Source organism: Chrysochloris asiatica, unplaced genomic scaffold (assembly GCF_000296735.1).
Source record: "Chrysochloris asiatica unplaced genomic scaffold, ChrAsi1.0 scaffold00028, whole genome shotgun sequence".
Classification (NCBI taxonomy): Eukaryota; Metazoa; Chordata; class Mammalia; order Afrosoricida; family Chrysochloridae; genus Chrysochloris; species Chrysochloris asiatica.
This window is the reverse complement of record NW_006408546.1, coordinates 2,094,148-2,113,983: the sequence shown is the minus strand read 5'-3', so window position 1 is coordinate 2,113,983 and position 19,836 is coordinate 2,094,148. Positions and strand designations below refer to the sequence as shown.

Genomic DNA, 19,836 nt, shown 5'->3' with positions numbered 1-19,836 from the left:
AAAAACCAAAGGGAGGAAGTGGGGTAACTGTTGTTAGATGGAGGGAATTGCAATCACATAGATGAAACAGAGTTGTCATTTTTTTTTTAATGTAAAACTGACAATCTGCTCTGTAAACCTTCAACAATAAATACATAAAACAAGGTTTACCATTTTTGTGATTTAAAAAAAAAAAGAAAAAAAGATTATTCTTAGGGAATCCCAACAGTCACTTAATTTCTAAGCTGCCCTCTTGGAATTGAATTTAAGTGGCCCAGTAGATCCCTTTAGCAGCTACTGTTTTGATAAGACCTTGATCTCTGGATCATATTGTAAATCTAGAATTTGTTCCTGGGTACAGTTTGTTCCATAAAATCATCTTCTTTAGCTTCAGTCTTGCTGGAAAGATCATTTCTCTGAGCTAGCTAATATTCACAAAATGCTTCTGACACTTACCAAGTGCCAAGCTTACTGAGGCCAAGATGTTTGCTTAAAATTAAAAATACTTCAGTAGCTATCGCATCAATGGTAATTCTGCTGTTTGTCTTCTACCAATTTTTAGATTTCAGTCAGTTTCTTCGTTTATCGAGACTGACAGTCTTTACTCTGAGGACTCATCTTTGAGATCTTCCCAAGCTTCCTTAATATGCCTGAAACATCTAAAAACTGTTGCTCTATCTGGGGCAGCATTTCCACAACCTTGTTGCAAAGCTTCAATTATTTGTGGATACTCCCACTTGAGTTTTGTTAAAACTCTGTTATTAGCTTTCAGCTCAAAATTGTTTTTTTCTCCATGGCATAAAAAGTTATCTTTTAAAAAGGCATGCTTTTAAGACTAAGACAAGTTTATTATTGAGAAAACTTACCTCTACTGATCACGCACACATTTTTATACATGTTTTGTTTAGAATAAACACATGAATGTATGAACAAAGGAAGCCTGTCAGTGCTGTGGATTAGGCAAGACTGGAGGTTCAAATGCACTCGGTTTTTTATGAAAGTTAAGGGTACTAAGCTTGTAAAAGACTCACAGTATAAGAAATCCTATATAGGGTAACTATGACAGAAATGAAGTAACACATGCTGTAGGCGAAGTTGAAGACTTGCCTGACATCGGGATGCCAGAAACCGTCAATTCATAAAAAACACAGTTTATGCAAAGCATAACTGTCTGTACAGGCATATGAATAAAACAGTCTGACAAACACCAAGAGTTGTAGTCCAAGGATGAGGAACAATTGGAACTCTTAACATAATGCTCAAGGAAATGTAATTTGTTTGATTAAACTGCAACATCTAATGAAGCTGAGGATTCCTAGTGTGGTGCTGTAGGATCAGCACTGGACTGAAAACTACAAGGTCAGCAGTTCAAACCCACCAGCTGCTCCTCAGAAACCCTATACAGGGTCACTATGAGTTGGAACCCACTCAATGGCACTTAACAACAATAATGAATCTGAAGATATACATAGGCTATATGAGAAAAAGTCTATGCCTAGATATACTTTACAGAAATGTTATGTATATATGTAACAGAAATCATGTTTAAGAATCAATTAATTGTTTATATTAGGCAAAAATCAGAAATAACACAACTATCAACTGTAGAACAGATAAAGTATGGTGTATGCATTAAGTGGAACATGGTTAAGTGCCGTTGAGTCGATACCCATAGCGACCTTGTATAGGGTTTCCAATGAACAGCTGGTGAGCCTGAACCATACTGACCTGCAGTTCAAATAGCTTTGCAGTCTGGTGCATAAAACAACTATCAACTGTAAAACAGATAAAGTATGGTGTATGCATTAAGTGGAACACGGTTAAGTGCCGTTGAGTCTATACCCATAGCGACCTTGTATAGGGTTTCCGATGAACAGCTGGTGAGCCTGAACTATACTGACCTGCAGTTCAAATAGCTTTGCAGTCTGGTGCATTAACCCACAGCACCACCTTTAGCTACACATAAAACTGATGAATTTTTAGAATAATGTTGCACAAAAAACAAGACCCAAAATAATATACATTTATTTCAAATTTCGTAACAAACAGAACTAAAAATATATTGCTTAGCAATGAATAGTTGGTGGTAAACTATAAAAAAAACAAGAGATTATAAAAGTCAGATGGATAAAAACAGAAGATGCTGTATATCAATGGAGCCTGTGAACATCAGTCACCATGACACTGAGACCAGAAGAACTAGACGGTGTTCAGCTACACTACCAATAGCTCCGAAAGAGATCACAATAAGGTCCTGGATAGAGTGGGAGAAAATGTGGAAATAAACTTAAAATTGTTACAAAAAAACAAAACAGGCTTACTGGTCAGAAAGAGACTGGAGAAACCCAACACTATGGCTTTCAGTTATTCTTCATGTCTGGCAAAGTTTGGACTTATCCTCAAGGCCAAACCTTCAGCTAAGCAGGTGGTATGTAAACAGGGGAGACAAAAACACTAGCAAGGTATGCAAACCATGGAATGGTCAACCATTGAAGATCAAAAGGACAACATTTGCCTAAGGAAGAAGTTGTGAAGGAATGGTAAAGATGGCAGAATGGAAAATAAGAACCACAGGGAGGAAGTGGGAAAACTGTTGTTAACTGCAAGGATTACAAGCATTGAAATAAAACAAAGTTTATGATTTACTGAATGTAAAACTGAAAATCTCTGTAAATCTTGATTCAATTCACAAAAAAAATTTTTAAACAACAACAGAAAAGTCAGAGGGGGATGAGGCAGTAGGGGGAAATATGAGCACAAATGTATGTCTGAAGTGCTAGCACTTTCAAAAAGGCAAAAGGAGGAAAAAAAGTTATCATAGGAGCTTAATTAATTCTTCCAAAATATTTTCTTTTAGAATATATCTTAACTAAGGAAAAACTTATCAATAAATTGGAAGGAGACTTTGAAATAATCTTTCAACTTCAAATATTAGTTTCCTTAGCTGGAAAATTTTGTTCTACTGAATCAATGCCCAAAATAAAGTCATGTGAACACTGGAAAAGAAAACTAATGAGCTTTGCAATCCCATCCCTCCTGACAACCACCAATTTGAGTGTAAACAGGAACTAGGTATAAAAGGAGGAATTTTGTTATTAGGGATATATTCAACAAAATCTTTAAAAAAAAATTAATGTAATCCTGTTATGGCGATGCAGGATAAGCCCTGGACTGCCAACCACAAGGTCAATGGTTAAAATCTACCAGTTGCTCCTTTGAAACCCTATATAGGATCACTATGAGTCAGAACCTGGTGGCATTTGACAACAATTTCTATGTAAACATATATAGAAAACCTCTCACTGTACATATTTTCCAAACTAATGATAAAAAGTTTGACATATATCATTTTGTAAATGGAAACTTTTTTCTCATAAACAAAAACACATATTCTAAAAATGATTAATTTATCATTTTCTGAGATGGCAAAAAACATGCTTCATACTTTAACTACGAAATATTTAAACTTACTCTGATTTTTAAAAATCATAATATAGCACATTACTGGTTTAAAATATTTGTGTAATTTATATACCCAAGAGGGCTTCAAAAAGTTTGTGAAAGAATTCCATTGTCTTCTAATTACATTTTCTAAGTAACTTTGTGTAGCATCTTCATATACCCTCAATAAGTAATTGCAGAAAAAGACATCCAAAAAATATCGATCTCAAGGTTTCGTTACCGTAATTTGGAAATATAATTTTTGATTTAAACACTTTAAGTGAATTATTTTCATAGCTGTTAAGTACCATCAAGTTGATTTTCATCACTGAGTTTATTTTCATAGTGGATAATAAAAAAATTTACATATAAAAGTAAATACAAATATTTTCTTTGTGACTACATGATCAGGGTGGAGTGAGAAAAAAGTTATACCTCCCACCCTCAATTATGCCTGGTTAGTACAGGCTATTATAGGTTAACCCCAGTTATCAATGTTATCTGTTATTTAAACTTCGCTTACATTCGCCACTGTTTTGGCAACAAGATCTGAGAAGAAAAACCCATCCATAGGAATACACTTGCCTTATGAGGCAGTTCATTAACCATAAATGGCAGCTCCCAGCAAACCTACTTCAACTGAGACTTCCATTATTCCCTGTGTTGCTTTTGTGCTGTGTTCAGAACTCATGCAATGTTTACTTTTATTTACTGTCAGAGATTTAGACCTGCAAAAGAATAGTAAATACTTTCTACTTTGTTAGGGAAGCTCTAACACAAAGAACTTTTAAACATCCCTAAACCCAATTTCCATTCTTGAGCACTGAGGGGGGCAAGACAGTATTCAATGTAATTGTCTCCATGGTGGACAACAGAACAGAACAGGGAGGTTTCTCAGCTCTCCCTCTAAAGTCAAAGCTATGAGGAGCAATCCACAAAATGCTTCAAATGATAAAAGTATTTGTTGTTTCATATGAGTTATTGTCTCTGCCTGCACATCAAGTACACATGCTGTTTTTTAAAAGGATTCACCCACTCTAAGTCAAGGTGATTTCAATCACCTTAAGAAATACTAGTTAAGATGCAAAATGACTATTGAGTGGAAATAACCAGTTCAGCTTAGTTGCATTTGGCAACCAACAGTTGACTGCTCCTACCCAATCAAATACAAACACACCTTTAGACTATCAACATACAAAAATCAGGCTTTCGTTTTTATTCATTCTTTTCTAATTCTTTTAAAACAGCTACTTTGTTGTTGCTGTTGGTGTTAGGTGCCCTGGAGTCAGCTAAGACTCACAGTGATCCTATGCACAATAGAAAGAAAGATTGTCCTCACAACTGCGACTAAGCCTGAGCTCATTACTGCATCTCTTGTTGGGGATCTTCCTTTTTTCACAGACCCTCCACTTTAATAAGCATGATGTCCTTCTCCAAGAACTGCTGCTTCATGATAACATGTCCGAAGTACGAGACATGAAAACTTGCCAGCCTGCCTTGTCAAGGAGTATTCTGGTTGTACTTCTTCCAATATAGATTTGTTTGTCCTTCTGGAAGCCCATGGTACCTTTAGTATTCTTCTTCAATTAACTCAAATGAATCAATTCTTCTACTGTCTTCCTTATTTATTATTCAACTTTCACATGCATATCAAGTGACTAAAAATACAATGGCACAGGTCAAGACCACCTTAGTCCTCAAACTGACATCTTTGTTCTTGAAAACTTTAAAAGAGGTCTTGTGCAACAGATATGCCTAATGTAATACATCTTTTGATTTCTTGATTGCTGCTTCTATGAGTGTTGATGTGGACTCAAGCAAAATGAAGTCTTTGACAATGTCAATCTTTTCTCTATCATGTTATTTACTGGTTCATTAGCAAGGATTTTTGTTTTCTTTAGACTGAAGTGAATTCCATACTGAAGGGTGTAGAATAAGCACTGGACTGCTAACCCCAAGGTTGAGGACTCAAACCCACCAGCCGCCCTTCAGAAATCCTACAAAGGGTCATTGTGACTTGATGGCATTAACAAGCGACCCCTATTAGACAGACGCTATCTGGGGAGTCCTGATATGCAGCTGTAGGCTAATGTGCTGGACTGCAAAGGTCACTTTGAACTGCATGGTTGGCAGTTCAAGCTCACTAGATGCTCCTCAGAAAGCCTGTACAGGGTCGCTGAGTCAGAACCGATTGAACAGCACTTAACTACAAGACAGAGGCTATCTGGGGCAACAGGAAAGGTGCTGCAGAAAATGTGGTATTTAAACCATGTATGCTTCCTATTTCTGTATAACAAATTACCACAAACTCAGCAGCTTTAAACAACACTAATTTATTAGCTCACATCTCTGTAGGGTATAATTTAAGACAAATTATAACTGAGTTCTCTGTTTATGGTCTCATAAAACTGAAATCAAGGTCATCAGTACACGAGGTATCACATGGATGCTCAACTCAAGAAGAATCTGTTTTAGTGATTACTCAGTGGAATTCAATTCCTTGTGGTTGTCCCAATGAGGTCCTAGTTTACTTGGTGGCTGTCAGCTACGTCACCTCAACTTCTACAGACTATATATAGCTCCTTCATCTTCAAAGTCAGCACCAGAGTCTATCTAGCCCATCAAATACCTCTCTAACATCAAATTTCTCATACCTCCCAGCTCTCAATCTAGACGGAGATTTAAAAGAGTCATGTGATGGTGTAAGGTCCATTCAGATGATCTCGCTTTCTAAAGTTAATTGTTACAAATAACATAACCTAATCACAGGAGAGCTAGCCCATCATATTAATAGTACTGAGAATTACATAGGGTGGGTATATAGGGGCATGGATCTTGGCAACTATCTTCTCAAAAATTGTGCCTACCACAAATTACAACTTCAAGAATGAATAGAAGTTGAAGTTGAGGCAAAGGGAGATGAAGAGAATAAGGGCACATTTCCTGAATCAAGAGCATGAAAAGCAGGGGGGAAAAGTACAATATGACTGACATTATGTCCCCAGTACCCAACATTGCTATTGCTGTTGTTGTTAAGTGCTATCGAGTCAGTTACCACTCAGAGCCACTGGTGAGTTTAAATTAAACCAACCCTGCAGTCCAGGGCTTTATCCCATAGTGCCACACCAGGTACCCAACATAGTAATCAGCATACATCTGTTAAGGGAATTAATCAATGTAGCTAATTATATCAAAGTAATAAAAACATTAAAATACTAAGGACTTCATTGATTACCATTACAAGAGGTAAAATCAGGGTTGACAAGCCAGGGGAGACAACATACAGGTAAACAGAAAACAAAACCAGACATAACAACAACTGGGGTGTTAGGCTAGCTCTGTCAAATGGAAATGATGACATGAAATAAACTCCAAGGGCCTCATCTGTAACAGAGATGACTTAACTATTCAGTCTCTAAATCCCTTCCATGCTTACGATCCTACAAAATAGAAGGTATGGTTCTTGCCCTGGGACAAATTCTGCATAGGACGCTTAAAATCTATTTGTGAATTTATGTGGTAATCTACACATTGTTCTGTAATTGATAATATTTTTAAAAAGCGATTCAATATCCTGTATTAAACACTGAACTTGCTGTGGCTCTATAGGATAAGCACTGAACTGCTAAGTGCAATGTCAGCAGTTCGAGCCCATCAGCTGCTATAAGGGAGAAAGATGAGGCTTTCTGTTCCCTTGAAAATCTACAAGTCTCAGAACCCCTACACAGGGTCACTATGAGTCAGAACCAACTGGACAGCACCTAACAGCAACAACTTAAGAATAAGACGTTGAGGTGATACCATATATGTTGCTACTGGTGTGTTACGTGCCACTGAGTTGGTTAAGACTCATAGTGATTGTTGTTCAGATTCATAGGATTGCTGTTAAGTGCCATCAAGTCGGTTCCAACCCATAGCAACTCTGTTAAGGGTGTCCTAGAGATGCTGGTGAGCTTTATCCACTGACCTTTTAGATCAAACCAACTTTGCAGTCCAGCGTACTAACCCACAGTGCCACACCAGGACTAGGCAATATATATTAGGATTGGGCAATTTTAATGATGAACAGCAATATAATTGTTTGGACAGTTAATGAATACTTTCTGTCCCCAAAATACTGCTGGACAAGAACAGAAATATTCAGCGGCATGTCAGTCACCTGCTTCAATCAATAAAATACTTCTCAACTGTCTTTACAGAGTTTATGAATTTTTTGAAAACTGTATTTTTAACCCTCAACATATGAAGTTGAGTTCTAAAGAGCTGGACGAAAATCTTTATAACCATTTTTTATATCTAATGTAGCAAAACAAGTCATCTTCAAACATGGTGGCTTTAAAGAACAATCATTAGCTATCAGCAAAATGCAAATCAAATCAATGAGAAATATACTTTGGCCCTCCATATTATCTCCTCCATTTTCTTATGTTCAAGAAGGGCATTAAGTGGTCAAAGCAGTTTCTCAAAGGCAGAAAATGCTATTTATATAGTATTAACAATGTAGTAGGTACAGGTAACCTTGTTGTTAAGTGTCTGGGTGTTGGTTCTCAATCACAGTGACCCTGTGAGGTGAAACATCTTCCTGAGGGAAGACAGTCTCATCTTTCTCCAGCAGATCAGCTGGCGGGCTTGAACTGCTGACCTTGTGGCTTGCAATCCAGTGCTTATTCTACAGAACCAATTCGCTTCTCATAAGTAATCTGTTGTTAGGTGCCGTAGAGTTGGTTCCAACCCAAAGCAACCCTATGTATAACAGAACGAAACACCACTTGGTCCTGCACCATTCTCACAACTGCTGATTGAGCCCATTGTTGCTACAACTGTGCCAATCAACCTTGTTGGGGTCTCCCTCTTCTTCACTCTCCCTCCACTTTACCAAGCATGATGTCCTCTCCAGGGACTGGTCCTGCCTGATAATAAGTCTGAAGTAAGAGAGATGAAGTCTGGCCATCTTGAGTTTTAAGGAACATCCTGCTTGTACTTCTTCCAACATAGATTTGTTTGTTCTACTGGCAGTCCATGGTATCTTTAATATTATTCTCCAACATTATGATTCAAATGCATCAATTCTTTTAAAGTCTTCCTTCTTCACTGTCTAACTTTTCACATGCATATGAGGTTAATGAAAATACTTTGGCTTGGGTCAGACTCACTGTAATCCTCAAATTGGAATCTTTGTTTTTCAACATTTTAAAGAGGTCTTTGTACAGCAGACCTGCCTAATGCATTATGTCGTTTGATTTCTTGGCTGCGGCTTCCACTGAGTGTTGGTCGTTGAATCAAGCAAAATGAAGTCTTTGACAACTTTAATTATTTCTCCATTTATATGGATTTGCTTACTGCTCTAGTGGTGAGAATTTTTGTTTTATTTATATTGAGATGCTGTACAGGGTTTCCAAGGAGCTACTGGTGGGTTTGAACCACTGAATTTGCAGTTCAAACCAAACTTACAGTCCAGTGCTTTATCTTACAGTGCCACACCAGGACCCCAAGACTGAAAATAGGGAACCAGTATTTCTAAATTATTACATAAGTCAATTACAAAGCAAAAAGAAAGAACAGTGTAGAAACAGAACTTCTAAATGTCAAGGAAGTCAAATAGATTTCAAGATAAAGCAGACTACTTTAAACACAGAGAAAAACTAATAAATTACAGGGTAGCATCCAAGAAAAATGATACATCTGCACATCAAAATTAAAACAAAGAAGAAAATCAGAAGGAAGTGGTAAATATTAACACAACAGAAAAATGAAAAGATAACTCACAAACAAAATGAGCTCTGCATAGAAAATTGTGTGAAACAAAGAATCCAGCCGGCACCACATAAAACAGAAAAATGACAATAATCAATTCATACCTATTGATAATTACACTGAATGTAAATGGATTAGATGTACCAGTCAAGAGACATAAAGAGCAGAACACATAAGAAAGCAGGATTCTACAATATGCTGTCTACAAGAGACATTTCAAAAAGATGGAGACAGCCTAAATGTCCATCAACAGAAGAATGGTTAAGCAAACTTTAGTATATACACATAATGGAATACTACAAAGAATAGTGATGAATCTGTGAAACTTCTTACCGCATGGTTGAAAACTAGAGGACATTAGTCAATCACAAAATGACAAACATTGTATGAGACCAATGTGGTAAAAAATTTACAAAGATTTAAAAAAAGGGGGGGGGTTTCTTGATTTAAAAAAAAAAAAACCTATGCTGTTGGGTGGTGGGGGGTATTATGCATGGGCTACAGGGTTTGTTGATGTTATTGTTAAGTGCCACCAAGTAAACTCCAACTCACAGCGACCCTGTAAAGGCTTTCTGAGAAGCAGCTGATGGTTTCGAACTTCCAATCTTGTGGGCTAGAGGGTAGACACATGTTAACATGGTTGACAGGGCAGGCAGTATACAACAATAGGGAGGTTAGCAGAGGAAAGATGAAGGTAGTGAGAGACACAAGTAGAAATGCAATAGTTAAAATGAATAAGAGGTAAATGCTGTTAACTGCTGGTACATGGAAGGGACTGCAACCATGTAGTGAAGCATAGTTTGTTGAATGTAAAACTGATGATCTATTCTGTAAACCTTCACTCAATTCACAATAAAAAGTTTAAAAAAGAATAGATTAGCTATGTTACTAAGAAAGGCGCTTTTTAGTGGTTCACAATATTCAAAACTTCAGGATTTGACTAATTAAAGATAATATAATTTCTAACAATACAGAAATAAATCTGAAATCATACTCATTCTGAAAACTTATAAAAATAACTTCAAAATATGTAAGAGTATGTTGAATTTCGAAAAGTCAGATGCTATCCTCAATATTTATTTAAAATAAACTGAATTTAGAAATACACCACTGTTACACGGACATAAAGTTTTAAAATCTTATACAAGGGGACTTAAAAAAATGCATGAAAAAAATCTCATCATCTTTTAATTTCCTTTTCCCATAAACATTTGAAGCCCCTTCGTATTACCTATAGAAAGTCTACGGATTTTTTTTTAATGTCAAAACATTATATTTTATTACACATGTACACACACCACACCAAACCATCTCTTAAAATCCCAATGTTCCTTGCAAGAGGACAAAAATAGAAAAAGAAGATTTTACCATCTTAAATTTCGAAAACAGGCAGTATTTACAACAAATCCTAAAATTATGATAATACCACTCAACAACGAAAAACTAGTCACAAGGCCTAAAAACAACCATAAAAGTATCTGTCACAAAATTCACTTTAGACAACCAGCAAGAACTCATTCTTAAAAAAGGGTCTACTGATTTGGGATACTAACGGAATCTTTAGTTATACCCTACGATTCAGGAACAAACTAGATGTTAAAAAATTATTGAGCTGAGACTAGTAAGCTACGTGCACTTAGAATGGAAAACCATTCAGGGTCAGAATGGCAGCATTTACCTAAGGACACATTCAGAAAGATTTGGAAGAAGTGTGGCATGGAAACAAGAATCACAGGGAGGAAGAAGGAAAACTGTTGTTACATGGAGAGGATTATGATCACTGAGATAAAAAGTATGATTTAATAAATGTAAAACTGATGATCTGCTCTGTAAAACCTTCACTCAACTCATATAAAATTTAATGAAAAAGATTAAAAGCAAGTAAAGAAAGGAATGTATAAGTAGAAAAGTAGAGGTTAGACACTTCTGGCAACATGACGGAGTAGGCCGATTAGCACTACACAGACACTCTACAACAAAGATAGAAGAAATCAAACGAAACAGTCACAGATGAAAATTCTGGAACCCTGAACTTTAGAGGAAATGTGAGAGAAGTGGACTGAGTGCTTACTGGGAGGAGATGCTGAGCTGGGATGATGAGAGAGGGATACTGAGTGGTGAACAGCAAGCAAGACGTGGCACAACAATCTTGTCAGCAACTTTGTGCAATAGACAGTGGCCTGACAGAACAGAATCACACAGGAGTGGGAAAGGTGCTATTCCTTCTTTTCCCCAAACTCTCCTGGTGACCAGAGGTATGGTCAGCTCTTACGTTCCTCCATCCCTAGTGCAGACCCTGCTTTCTGGGAGCATTTAGCCAGTAACCCATCTGACTTCAGCTGCCCTGTTGTAGTAATAGACTGAAACCAGTTACATCAAGGACTCCCATGAACTTTCTGGATTGAGTGCTTTGAACATACATAAAACCTAGGCCAACAAGAATTACATAGGTTCAAAGAACTCTATCACATCCTTCCCACATCCACCTCATTAGCTCCTTGGCTTGTAGGAGGCCCCAAACCGCCAAGTTTTCTCCTCTCCTTCTCCAATAGCTGCACTGGGGTTTTGGGGTTGACTTTTTTCCTTTCTTTGTTTTATTATTTTTGTTTACTCTTTTTCCTTTTTCTTGTTTTGAATTTTATCTTTTATACCTCCATTTTTGTTTTTCCTTTTCTTCTTTGTCTAGTTTTCCATTTTATTTTTTCTTCTCTTTTGATATTTTACTACTCTTTAGCCCTCTTTTCTTTTTTCTTACTCTTAAGTGCTTTTTTATTCCTTCCTTTAATTTTCTCTCTTATTTTTCATTCCTAAGGCATCCTGGTGTGGCACTGGGGGTTACTGCATTGGATGTGTAAAGTTGGCTTGATCTGCACGGTCAGCGGTTCAAGCTCACTGGTGGCTCCTCAGAATCCCTACATAGGGTCGCTATGGGTCAGAACCAACTTGATGGCACTTAATAACAATAAGGAGCTCTGGTAGTGTAGTGGTTATGAGTCAAGCTGTTAACCTCAAGGTCAGCAGTTTGAAATTACCAGCAGTTCCACAGGTGAAAGATGAGGCTTTCTGCTCCTGTAAAGATGTACAGCTTCAGAAACCCTATACAGAGTTGCTATGCATCAGAACCAACTCCACGGTACATAACCACCACGGTACTATCACCATTTTTCTCTCCTACAACGTAATTTCCCTGTCCTTCTTTTGTATTTATAGTTATATTGTTTTTTCTATTTATTATTTTCTCTTTTCACTCTTGATTACTTGTATGATTATTCTGGGGTTTTTTTCGTGTGTGTGTGTGTATAGAGTGGTTTTCTGCTTCCCACCTGAAAAGAGACAGCAACAATTCCCTACAGCCTAGCCACAACCCTGTCTTCTACAACTCCACCCACTGGGAAAGAACCAATAACAACTCCTATACCACACTATCAATGACAGACAGGACCTAACATTAGACAACCCCATCCTAAATTGAGGTGCACGAACAACAAAAGACACTTGTGTACACACTTCCATTTTCTATCTACACTCACAGGAGACAGTTGGTGAGAGCCCAAGAACACATAAACATAAATCGTCAATTAAACACAAATATGACAACCCTATAATGCCCTGGGATACAGTAAATGACGTTAGCTCACATGAGGAATCAAGAGAAAATGGCTCAAACAAATGACCAAGATACAGAGCGAGAAAACATCTCTAAAGAAGAAAGAAAATGGAACTAAGTGCAAAAGAATCCAAAAGAATGACATTTAAGTACCTTCAGATAATTGACAGAAAGACTGTGGAAAGCAAGGAAAACTCAGAAAATTTTTCAGAAGAATTCAAGAAAAAACAGACGAAATAAATGAAAATTTTGAAATAGTACAAAGCCTGCAATTAGAAATCCAGAAGATTAATACTAAAACTTCACAAACAGACAAAATACATTGAAAGGGCACGGGGATTTGAAGCAATGGAAGCCTGAATTAATGAGCTTGAAGATATACCTCTCAGTACTAATAAGCTTGCAGAACAATCATAAAAAAGAATGAAAAAATCGAAAGAGAGCCTAAGAGTTATGTGGGGCATCATGAAGAGAATCAACCTACAGGTAACCAGAATTCCAGAACAGGAAGAGACAAAAGAAGGACAAACAAAATTGCCAAAGAGTTGTTGGAAGAAAGCTTCACTAACATTATAAACGCTGACAAGATAAGCATACAAGAAGCTGAGTGAACCCAAAAAGGATATATCCCAAAAGAAAATCACCAAACTTTCCAAAAACCAAGACAGGGCAACAATCCTCACAGCAGCTTGGGAAACACAAAAAGTTACCTAACAAAGGAGAACCAGTAAGACTAAACTCTGATTTCCAATGGGATGACATATACAAAACTCTAAAAGAAAAAAACTGCAAACCCAGAATCATATACGTAGCAAAGCTGCCCATCAAATATGACAGTGAAATTAGGATGTTTCCTGATACACAGATATTAATGTAACTTGTAATGATTAGACCAACTTTACGAAAAATGCTAAAGGGTGTTCTTTGGAGTGAGAACCAGCAACATCAGACAACAACCTGAGATTATCATATATACCACCACCCAGAATTCAATTCAGATATAGAACTATATCATGTAAAACAAACCTACCAGACTGAAAACAGGGAATCAGATATCAGTTTATAATGAAGTCAACGTCATAATGAAAATAAGGGACAGTGTACATACAGAATTCTTTAAATGGCAGGAAGTGAAGTAGATTTAAAGATTAAAACAGACTGTTTTAAATAGGAGGGAAAAGTAAATTAATTACAGGATAATCTCAAAGAAAATGCACCTGCACATTAAAATTAAAAAGAGGAAAATCAGAAAGATTTAGTAAACATTAACAAACAGAAATGAAAACGAAAAGAAAACCCACAAAGGAAATGAACTTACTGCAAAAAATTATGGGGAACAAAGAAACCAGCAGCACCACATAAAAACACAGAGTAAACCGACAGCAATCAATTCATTCCTATTGGTAATTACACTGAATGTGAACGCATTAAATGCACTAGTCAAGAAGCAGAGAGCGCAGAATGGATTAAGAAAACAGGATTCTTCAATATCCTGCCTAGAAGAGACACATTAAAAAAAAAAAAAAAATGGGGATAGTCTAAATGCCCATCAACAAGGACACCCCAAAATTAGGTAACGTGATTAGGAACTCCATTCAAAATAAATCCTGAATTAGGTCCTATCATTAGTGCTGGTGTGGCACTGGACTGCTAATCACAAGGTTAACAGTTCAAACTCACCCGTCACTCCTTAGAAATCTTATACAAGGTCGCTAGGAGTCAGAAACAACTAGACATCACTTAAAAAACTACTTCCAAATATAAAGACAATTACATTCACAAAATTCTTATCAGTAACCAATGCTAAAATCGTTCAGTTTAGCTAAAGATTCAAACCTATTGGGATTCCCAAATTTTAAAAATAAGGTCATTCTTTTTATATCTAGCCAACATTAAGTGGACACAGTAGTACTGTAGTAAAGAGTTCAAGATCAGCTTACAGAATATTTTCTTTGAGCTATAATTAAGTCTAGGGCAGTTTTGGCAATGCTACAGCTACCCAAAAAATATGAATCATATGTTTCTCTCCCCAACTCATAATTCAGAGATACATTTGTTTCTAGTAAAAAATACATGCATTAATGAATTTGATTATATTAATACAAATTATGTACTTTCAGCCTCTCTTTAATATTGAAATTATCTATATGTTTATTCTTTCTAAAATTATTTCAAGTCAGTCCTGAATATTAAATCTACTACATCTTTAAAGACTTTTCAAATAATGTGCCTTTCTTCACTGAGACTACGGCAAAAAAATGAAAATCGTCTTTATAAAATACTCAGCTGATTACTTATGGACAGAAAATTTGTCCTTATAATCAATTAGATATGATATTTTTAATAGTAATATTTCTATTTCAAGTTTATAAAAAGAATCCTGTCTAAAATGCACAATGAATTATTTAGGGATAAACTATCACGATAATAGCTTACTTTCAAATGAGGCTCAGAAAAATAAGAAAAACAACACACACAAGAAGGCTTCAAAAAGTTGGTAGCAAAAAAAAAAAAAAAAAAAATCCATTAATTGTGAATTCTGTTTTTCCACCAGTAATCTATGTAAACAAAATGAGAAAGCAAATTTGGCAAAATACGGCCAATGCTGAATTTAAGAAAGGGTATACATGTGTTCAGACTATTCCACGTATGGCAAAGTTCAAAGCAAAATGTTGGAAACACAAGGTCCTCACTGGCTTTTACCCTCAAGGCTCTTTGCTCTCTTTCAAAACAACAGAATTGTTAAGTCTTTTAAATAAAAGTCAAAATTCTAGGCAAGAGTTTTTAAAAGTCATTTTAAAGGCTAGAATCCATGAATTGTTTTACCTGAAAGTTAACATCTTCTTTCTTAAATATTAGTGCACGAACTTCATCAGGATCTCCATTAAATATAGCTTGCACCAGTGACGGCTAAAACATAAGAGAGTAATAAAAACATTAGTCACACTTACCACATGAATGATTCTAAAGGTATTTCCACACAACTTCTAAATCTAAAAATTCTTCCTATAGCATCCAAATCACTTTTTGACATAAACCAGAAGTTTCATGAAGCCCAATGATACTGAAATACAGGATTCCACCTTAAGAAAAAAAAAAGTCTTAAAATAAAAAAGTGCTTTGGTGGTCCAATGGTTAAACATTCAGCTGCTACTAGAAAATTTGGTGGCTCAAACCCACAAACCACTCCATGGGATAAAAGACCTGGGAATACGCTCCTGTAAAGATTACAGCATAGTAAATAAACCCTGCTGAGAAGTTCTACTTTGTCCTATGGGGTCACTACAACTGGGACTCAATTTGAGGACACACAGAACAAAACAACAACAACAAAAGTCACTTGAGTTTGTCTTGAATAAGGTGGCACAATTACCACAATTAGATTTTATTTTCTTTCTTGTCTTTTATTTGTAATGATGTTAAAAATGTAATTTCCAAATTCTAGTACAATGCTCCTGTTATCTACTTGTGGGATACAATTTATCAAGTAAGCAGTTCTTGGCCCATGCTAGAGTCCATGAAGGAAGGCCCCGTTGTAAAGTTCTGTTTGTAGCATCAGAATAGCTTGTTTTGGTTAGCATTGTATGTTTAAAGGCATAAATCCCAAGAAAGAAAACTTGGCAATTGATGAAAATAATGGCTATTGAATAAACAAACAAACAAAAAATACCTTATACCTGAACAGTATGAAGAGGCAAACACGTGCATGTCTAAATATAACAACTTCCTAATTTACACTACAGCCTCTATCATAAGGTATCATAAGATATTAGTGAAAGAAGCTAGTTAACAGCCTTAAATATAAAATTGAAGATGAAATCTGGTTCTTTTTCATTTTAAAGCCTTGCATGTGAATCCATTATAGAAAAGGTCCTGCCTCTGTGTTGCTGGTAGTCATCAAGCTTTCCTAAAATATGAACGGTTCCTGATTCTTGTCACATCAGTTTCTAAAACCACATGATGAAAACAGAAATGTGGTTGCCATAGCTACTAAATTTCAAATTTCTTGTTATAAATATTTTAAGAGATGTTGAGAGAGTAAACTCTGAAATGTTATCTAAGCATCTAAAAAAGTAAATCACGTGTATTTTATACAAGTAATACTGCATTATACTTATACATCTATATTGTTTTAATTTAGATTTTAAATGAAACTATTAGAAAATAACACGTTTACTCTGAAAAATTAAAATTTTTCCTAATAGGTTCAGTAGCATACAGTAAACATATAAACTCTCATATCTTACCAATACATTTCCAGAAGGTAGAGAATGCAGAAATTTATTTTCCTGTGGCAATTTAGAAATGAATTCAGGAGAGTCATCTTCTACCTCCTCCAAAACAACAATACACACTCGACTCATTCGCTCTTTTAAAACACTAAATTCAAAGCTATATAATAAAAGTCACAGTTGGATGAGCACAAGTAGTTTTTCCTCCTCTTCTTCTGTACAACACTTACAAACATTCTCTGTGGACAACGTAGCTCATTTTAAAAAGTTACTAGGTACTACTGGAAAGGCTGAAGTTTAAAATTATTACCATATAACTTGTACTTTCTAAAAACAACAAAATTCTATCATTTCTTACTGGTTTACTCTAATACTTTAAAGAAATTTCACATCAACATGTCAATAACTAAAACGGAGTCCAGTACAACCGGATTTAAAAATATTTTTCCCTTGCCAAAATAGTCATATTGCTCTAATACCCATTTACTTGCATAAAAAGTTCACTGTTTTTGGTGATACAATACCACAAGATGCAAAATGAAATGAGAAACGACTGCTGAGACAGAGATGATCACAGCTATACCCACTCTTGTCTGCAAGGTCATATAGTTACCAGTAGCTGGCTTTCTTATAATTGGGGGGGAATAAAATCTCACTATTCTGTTTCCACTTCTAATTTGTCTTCATTTCTTCAATTTCACTGGTTTAATGAAGATACAATCCCAAAAATATATATATAGCTAGAGCTCAGCACAAATCCTGAACATGAAGCTTAGAGATTGACAATTCTTTCTGTGTTTGGGAAAGAAGGGGGGGTGGTGAAAAACCCACTCCGCATTAATAGCAAAGCTGCAGTACATTTACATGCGATGAGTCAGACCACCAGAGACAATAGGACTCTTGGTACTAGAATACAGCTTGATTAATCCAGATTTCCCAAATAACAGAAGAAACACAGATCGCTTTATTCCCATCGATAGCATAAGCAAGGCAGAACATTCATTCTTTCTCCATCAGGCAGTTGTCTGTGGCTGCTCCAGCAAAAGGGCACAAGCACCAGGCAGAAATGGTGTTAGAGGAGAATCCTAATAGAACAAGCAGGCTGTGAAGGAATTAGAAGGCAGAGCTCAAATGACGGCTTCAGGCTTTTTCTTTTTTTAAAAAAAACAGAGCAGCAAAAAAGAAAATAAAAACAGTAGTTTATCACTCCAGTGTTTCCTTTGATCTCCACAGGAATACAGCTTCCATTAAATAGACTTCATTCAGAGGGAAAAATAGCAGACTGTGCATCTTCTTTGAGCCAACTACTTTATTCAATCATCTGCCTCTGTGCCAATAGTTTCCTTCCACTGTGAAAACCACTTCAGTTATCCTTTTCAATAGATTTCAGATGCTTTCCTGTTCTTCAGATAATCTTGAAAATCACCACTAACACCCCCAAATGAGTATGTCCTTTAAAAATATCTATAGAACCTCAGGGTTGGCTCCTCAGAAGCATTCCAACGGAGCAACAGTCGGAAGAGCAAAGACTGCAGACCCGCAGGATGAAATGCCTAGTAATGCTCACATGTTACACTTACCAGAGATCTGAGCTTCTGCTCAGGATGTAACTTCCTCTAGCAGAAGAAAAAAATAGTGCATTTGGACAGCCTTCACAATTAGACGACTCATGCCAGTTCTGTGACTAATCCAGATCAAAACGAAAAAATTCTATAACTGAAAAAAATGAGTGTGCTTTGAACATTTTTCCACTAAAAGCCGCAAGGAAATATGGTGTACTGCCTCTACTGACTAACACTGGTTTTAGCAAGTAAACAATTCCAAACAGCTTAACTGCTTTCGTATGTTACAATATATAAAAATGTTAACCCTATAAATGACAGCTGCAATAAGAATATGCAGTAAACCCATGAAAAAGATTTAGAGATAAATACATTTCACTATAACATAGAAAGTAAAGGCTTTATTATTTTTCTTAACTAAGATCATTAAAATCTATCAGATGCATGTTATTTCTAAATCCACAAAGTTAAAACAAAAGAAATTTATGATTTCTTTTCTAATTAGTTGAATACAGCAAATCATTAAAATTCATATTCTAAGTAAAAAATTTAAATGTTCATAATGCAGAAATTTGAACTCTGAAATTCTATACATCGTATGCATTTTACCTTCCCATCTGAAAAATGGACTAGAGCCTTAAAAATCAGTTAAATAACTATACAAAACTACTATTTAAACTTTTTAGTACTTAATTGTCTACATGTCAAAAGGGCATGAGATAAACACAAAGTCAACAAAGAATCTCTTTTCCTTACAAAATCATTTCCTCAAAGCTACAATTATGTGTCAATCAAGACCATTTTACAGTTGGCTTTCCCCATCTCTTTTGTATACCCAATGATAGGGAATATTTTCCAAAAGAAAAATTACAAGAAAATATCACTGCCCCCTTTAAACATGTTTTTTTCTTCATCAAATGGAATTTAAATGAATAAACAAAGCTATATTTTAACATTTACTATGTGCCAGGTGCTGTACACTTTAACTACATTCCCACACTATAGAGGAAAAGACAGACTTGGAAATAAAAGTATTTTATTCAAAGTCAAGCAAATTAATAAGGTTGTGCTTAACTACAAATACAAGGTCTTTTCTAAAAGTTATTTTAAAATAGCTATTTCAAGACTAGTCTTAACTCATGAATTAAAAACCTGTATACCTGTCAAAACCACAAAAAGGGGGAAAAAATTGCATTATATTGATAATATAAAGATGTCAGAACTTTAATAAAAAACCATTAAAAGTTTATAAAATATTAAT

General features: G+C 35.7%; 1 protein-coding gene across 3 annotated transcripts in view; it reads right to left on the bottom strand.

Moving 5' to 3' along the window:
- ANKRD28 (ankyrin repeat domain 28) overlaps positions 1-18,810 on the bottom strand; it is a 175,949-nt gene extending 157,139 nt beyond the window's left edge. The window contains exons 1-2 of one of the 3 annotated variants that reach the window (XM_006840007.1): positions 18,594-18,810; positions 15,608-15,691 (exon numbers count right to left, since the gene is read on the bottom strand). Coding sequence is in view for 2 of the 3 variants with exons in the window: in XM_006840005.1 (XP_006840068.1) it covers positions 15,608-15,691; positions 17,008-17,145 (222 nt within the window). In the remaining variant the exon portion in view is untranslated. Of the gene's footprint in view, positions 1-15,607; positions 15,692-17,007; positions 17,256-18,593 lie in introns of those variants that run through there. The other 2 variants (XM_006840006.1, XM_006840005.1) reach the window with 2 other exon arrangements.
- Positions 18,811-19,836: the final 1,026 nt, after the last annotated feature.